This window comes from Sinocyclocheilus rhinocerous, unplaced genomic scaffold (assembly GCF_001515625.1).
Source record: "Sinocyclocheilus rhinocerous isolate Xijiao unplaced genomic scaffold, SAMN03320098_v1.1 C36809030, whole genome shotgun sequence".
In the NCBI taxonomy this organism is placed as follows: Eukaryota; Metazoa; Chordata; class Actinopteri; order Cypriniformes; family Cyprinidae; genus Sinocyclocheilus; species Sinocyclocheilus rhinocerous.
Window position 1 is genome coordinate 1 of NW_015786093.1, and position 1,852 is coordinate 1,852.

At 37.7% G+C, this 1,852-nt stretch overlaps 1 protein-coding gene across 1 annotated transcript; it reads right to left on the bottom strand.

Annotated features, from left to right (window-relative positions):
- Window positions 1-4: 4 nt before the first annotated feature.
- LOC107736592 (GTPase IMAP family member 8-like) lies at window positions 5-1,705 on the bottom strand (the record flags this gene model as incomplete). The annotated part of the gene is made up of 2 exons (XM_016547973.1): window positions 1,094-1,705; window positions 5-843 (listed from the first exon to the last, which is right to left on the bottom strand). Coding segments are annotated over exons 1-2 (1,434 nt in total), but the record flags the coding sequence as incomplete, so codon positions are not given.
- Between the last annotated feature and the right edge of the window lie 147 nt (window positions 1,706-1,852).

Genomic DNA, 1,852 nt, shown 5'->3' on the forward strand with positions numbered 1-1,852 from the left:
AAATCATTTGAGCTGCAGTAATAAAATGCCTAAAGAATTTCTTGTATACAAATTCTTTAGTATTCTTCCATGCTCTCCGAGTCCAGCTTTCCTTTGCTCCCAGCACAGGTTCAGTATGTAGATCATCTCTCGGTCTCCTCTCTTCTCTCTCTCTCTGTCTCTCTTCTTCCTCTCGTCTGAATCTCTGAGCATCTTCAAGCATCTGGTTACTGTAGTGTCCTCCTCCGTTCTGCTCGGTCATTGTGTCAATCTTCTGCAGTAGGTCTGTCACCTGTTTTCTGTTTCTCATGTCTTTATTGTTCATGATGTGGTATCTTCCTCCACACTGCTGAACAAAACTGCTAAGAGTTTTATTCTCTCTGATGAGATCTTCCACACTCTTTCCCTCTAACTGATCGCTGTGGGTGAATACAGGGATTATGTACTTTGCTACGTCTTCTCCGTAAATCATTTCAATATTTTTTATGTGATTTTCATCTTCCTGTTTGATTTTTCCTGTGAGTGACACCACATACAGGAAGGCATGAGGCCCTGGACTGCAGAGGGCAACACTATTTGCCATTTCTTTGGCTAAATCTTCAGGTTTTGAAGCTAGATCTGAAAATCCAGGAGTATCAACGATGGACACTTCTCTCCCTAAAACACCTGATGTATGCATTTCACACTGTTTTGTTACTGAGCTTAAGCTGAGCTCAGATTTAAACAGATTTTGTCTCAGTATGGTGTTCCCTGTTGCACTCTTTCCAGAGCCGGACTTCCCCAGAAGAAGTAACCTCCTCTTATTGGTGCTGGTTTCATGCTCAGCTGGTGACTTTCTCTGTAGAAAAGTGTCTATCTCTGGAGCTGTTGAACATTGGAAAAAGAAGAAATAAAATAATCATGATAAAATAAATATTAATAATAATAATAAATATCAAAATTGAATAGCCATTGCTCTCTCATATTATGAATATAATCATTTCACTAACAATATTGTGTGCCTAAAGGGATGAAAATGTCTATAATACGTAATAATAAGTAATTATACTGAGCAATTATTTTAAGTAACTCAATATAATAATAGAAAAACACAATTGCATGAACTGCTACTTACATCTCAGAGGTTGAACATTTCTAATGGCTTTAATCAGTTTTTTCACTTCATGATGTTCAGGATGTTGTGTGACATTATTAAAGACAAAGTATCTGTTGTCAAATTTCTGGACAACTTTTTTCAGATCCTCTGATTCTTCGATTAAATCCTCTATGGTGAGACCTTCTCTCTCCAGCTCATCTCCTCCAGTGAATATGATCCAGGTGTTTTTTACGAGCCCGCCCGTCAAATAATCTTCAATAATCTCAACGGTTCTTTTCTCTTCTGGAGTGAATCTTGTAGGTCTGATCACCAGCAGAATCACAAGCGGGTCTGGCATATATAACTCTGGAAGCCCCTGATATAACATCTCTTCAGGGCTCAGTTCGTTGTCAGGGTCAAATAATCCTGGTGTGTCATAAATTGTAAGATTCGCTCCATCTATGTTGATGCTTTCATATTTAACTTCTTGTGTTACAGTTTTAAAGCTTAACTTTGAAAGGAAAGCTTTTCTTCCCAAGATGTTGTTTCCAGTAGCACTTTTCCCATTTCCTGTTTTTCCCAGTAAGACAACACGATAATGCCGAGCAGAGGATGACTTCTCTTCTCCATCCATAGCTGCCCTCTTTTAAAATGATCTACAGATGTGGGTGGAAGTACATAACATTCAATCAGTTATGTAAAACTAATTCAGCAATTTTTAAATATTCTTGCAAATATAAATTTAATCAAACTATTACCAGTGTTGGGGGTAATATATTACAAGTAACGCAAGTTACA